General features: G+C 61.9%; 1 protein-coding gene across 1 annotated transcript in view; it reads left to right on the top strand.

Moving 5' to 3' along the window:
* The window catches only part of MED24 (mediator complex subunit 24), a 17,767-nt gene that overhangs the window by 9,738 nt on the left and 4,590 nt on the right, over positions 1-3,439 (top strand). Inside the window, exons 14-18 of the mRNA XM_017737141.1 lie at positions 156-298; positions 979-1,016; positions 1,625-1,707; positions 2,918-3,096; positions 3,200-3,299. Coding sequence (XP_017592630.1) covers positions 156-298; positions 979-1,016; positions 1,625-1,707; positions 2,918-3,096; positions 3,200-3,299 — 543 coding nt within the window. The remainder of the gene's footprint in view (positions 1-155; positions 299-978; positions 1,017-1,624; positions 1,708-2,917; positions 3,097-3,199; positions 3,300-3,439) is intronic.

Raw genomic sequence — 3,439 nt, 5'->3', positions numbered from 1 at the left:
TGCTCTCCATCCCACCTCTCCCAAATCCAGCAGGTCCCTGCTCCTCAAGGTCTTTTGCAGCTGATCAACTCTGTGCCCCAAAAGCTGGAGTTTGTGGCTGCTCTGTAGCACACATTCCCCATGACTTCTCTTTCCTCTTACTTTTTTGCTTGTAGACCATGGATGCAGATCACTCCAAGTCCCCTGAGGGCCTGCTGGGGGTCCTGGGTCACATGCTGTCTGGGAAGAGCCTGGACTTGCTGCTGGCAGCGGCAGCGGCCACTGGGAAGCTGAAATCCTTCGCTCGGAAGTTCGTCAAGTGAGTGTCCACTTGCACGGCACTGTGACTGGTGACCAGGGGACTGGGGGGAGCAGGCAGCCCCCTAAACTGCCCCTTAGACAGGACTGGATGTGCCTCTGCCCCTGTGGAGCCCTGGGGTGGGCTGGGATCTCAGGGAGGCTGCACCCCACAGCACCTTTTCTTTGCGTGAACAGGGCAAAGAATTGGAGCCAGGTTGGTCTGGGGGTGTTCAGAGAACTGAAGGCCATGGCAGAGCCCCAGACCCAGGGCTGTGTGTCCCTGCTGTCCCCAGACACATGTGTCCTGCTTGGTGCACACACACCAGCACACACGTGGGGCTGTGTGATGGGCTCCCCTGAGGTGACTTGACCCACACCAGCCTCAGGGTGCATGGGGGGGCCTGTTTGGGGGTCTCTGCTCCGAAACATTCGCAGAGCTGGCTCTGGGGAGAGCCCTTGGTGTGGGATGAGCAGTGTGGCCGGACCTGAGTGGCCACAGGGAGTGGACACAGGGAGGAGGTGACTTGTCCCTGCAGTGCTGGAGGGTGTCCGCAGAGCCAGGCCTCACGTCTCCTGCCCCTCTGTGCTGGGATGGAGTCTGGGGGGGTTCTGCAGGCCAGGCAGCCCTCTGCTCGTCTCGGGATTGGGAATTGTCTGGTTGGACTGATGATGCTTTGCTGCCACTCTCTGCCCCTCCAGGCTGAATGAATTCACCAAGCAAATCACCGGAGAAATCTGTAAGTGTGTGTGCGTCTGTGCATGGGGTGATTGGAGCTGTGCCCCCCCTGCTGCCCGTTCTGGGGCCTGGCTGGATTAAACTGGGACTGGCTGTGGTGCCAGAGCAAGCTGAGCTGTGCCAGGCTGTGGGGGTGCTGGCAGGGAAGGGGCCATGTGCCAGCAGGGATCTGGGCTCCTGGGGACGTGCTGCCTTCGTGTGCGTGTCCATCCCAAATGTGGGGTGTTCCCAAGGGCTCCCTCTCCCCAGCTGAGCCCGGGGGCCCCTTGGCTCCCTCCCTGGAAGGGGTGATGTGTCAGCACAGCCCAGATAAGGACTCTGACTCTGTGTGATGAAACTTGCAGAGTGCTCTGACCTTCCATGGCAAGGGGGGCCCCGCTTGGGCTGGGGCTGCCCAGAGGGAGGCTGGAGCTGCTCTGAGGGCTCAAGCAGAGGCAGATGAGGTGGGGGGAGGCACTTGGCACATCCCCTTGTTCGCACAGAAGCACTGTGGGGGTTAGAAAAGCTGTGTGGGGGAAGCAGGGCCTCGGCCCCCGCGCTCGTGGGGTTCTGCCTCCCTCGCCCTGCCGAGGCCAGAGAGCCTCAAGGTCTTTATTTCTCCTCCCTCAGCCAAGAGTGGCCCAGTCCGGGCTCTGCTCTTTGACATCTCCTTCCTCATGCTGTGCCATGTGGCCCAGACCTATGGCTCAGAGGTAAGGATCCTCGGAGGGGATGAGAGGATGGGACTGGATCCTGTGAGGGAGGGAAGGATGGGGCTGTGTCCTCCGAGGGGCTCTCACCCTGCCAGCTCAGCCCCTGCGCTGCTGCAGCCTTTCAGCCTCCTCTAGTGGCCGGCCTGCCAGTGTCCCCCCTGTCCCTGCAGCCACTCCACAGGCCAGGGCACAGCACCCAGCGCCTGCCACCTGGAAATCTCTCCCTGGAGCTCTGTGGGTGCCAGGTGATGGAGTGGGACTGGCTGTCGCCTCCCTGAGGACTTGGGCTGTGCTGCATTGATGGGCAGTGGGATCAATGGGAATGCTGTTTCCAACGGCCGCGGAGCTCACCAGGCTCCTCCCAGTTTGCCCCTCCAGTCTGGCACTGGTTAGGTGGGGGGTCACACGGCCAGGCAGTGTCAGCCCTCCCCCATCCAAGGAGGAACTCAGCCCTGCTCAGGAAGCAGCACTTTGGTTGCATGAAAATTTTCCAGGTTTCGACATCTGTGTGTGTTTGGAGGCAAAACGATACCGAAACACTGGGAATGCGGAGAAGGGGGGGAGAGAGGGGTCCTGCCCAGCCAGCCCTGGGAGCAGGGAGGGGGGACCAGGCAGGGACGGATGTGCCCAAGGCTGTCCAATGAGATCTCATCCCCCTCTCCCAGCCCGGTGGCTTTCCTGCCCAGCTGCTGCTGAACAGATGTGCAAAACTTTTTTTGGACAAAAATAGTGTCCCCTGGGTGACACAGGCTGAGGGGAGGAAGTGACGTGTGGGGTTCCCGGCTCATGGCCCCCACAGGACCCTCCCAGCTGGGCTGTGCAACCCCAGCCCTGGGGACCCTGTGAGGGGCTTGATGGGACGGGGGGACAAGGGACGTGTTTGAGCAGGATGCGCTGACCCCGTGGCCACACTCGCAGCTGGCCTGGCATCTCTCCTCTGAGCTGGGCTGTGTTCTGCTGGGGGGGCCCCTGGTATTGGGGGAAACCACAGCCCGCAGATGGGAAACCAGTGCCTTACTGGGGGCTGACCAGTGCCTTACTGGAGGCAGACCAGTGCCTGTCTCTCCCTCCAGGCCACAGGGCGGCGCTGTTCCCACGGCCATGAGCACCCCCGGGTGGGGACAGACCCCAGGGTGGGGGTCAGGCCCCAGGGTGGGGGTCCCCAGCAGGGTCCCTGCAGCATGCAGACCCCGTGCCGGTTCCTTTCCAGGTGATCCTGTCAGATTCCAACCCTCCGGGTGAGGTGCCCTTCTTCGAGACCTGGATGCTGACCTGCATGCCCGAGGAGGGGAAGATCCTCAACCCCGATCACCCCTGCTTCCGCCCGGATTCCACCAAGGTGGAGTCCCTGGTTGCCCTCCTCAACAACTCCTCTGAGATGAAGCTGGTGTAAGAGCCCACCCATGTGCCTACCCTGCCATGCCTGGGAGGAACCCGCAGCCCAGCTCCCCTGCCCCATAGCTGTGCCTGAATCCCCATCTGCCCCCAACAGGCAGATGAAGTGGCACGAGGTGTGTCTGAGCATCTCAGCCGCCATCCTGGAGATCCTCAACGCCTGGGAGAATGGAGTCCTCACCTTTGAGTCGATCCAGGTGGGGCTGGTGGGGGACTGTGCTGTGTACTGAGGCAGGGCCAAGACTCCAGAAGCTGTGGGGTACCCTGTTCTCCTGCTGTGATCTCTCTGACAGCCACCTCAGAGCTTGCTGTGACTTTTCAGTGGGCATCTGATGTG

This window comes from Corvus brachyrhynchos, unplaced genomic scaffold (assembly GCF_000691975.1).
Source record: "Corvus brachyrhynchos isolate BGI_N302 unplaced genomic scaffold, ASM69197v1 scaffold30, whole genome shotgun sequence".
Classification (NCBI taxonomy): Eukaryota; Metazoa; Chordata; class Aves; order Passeriformes; family Corvidae; genus Corvus; species Corvus brachyrhynchos.
The sequence above is the reverse complement of the archived record's forward strand: the minus strand, read 5'-3'. Positions and strand labels throughout refer to the sequence as shown.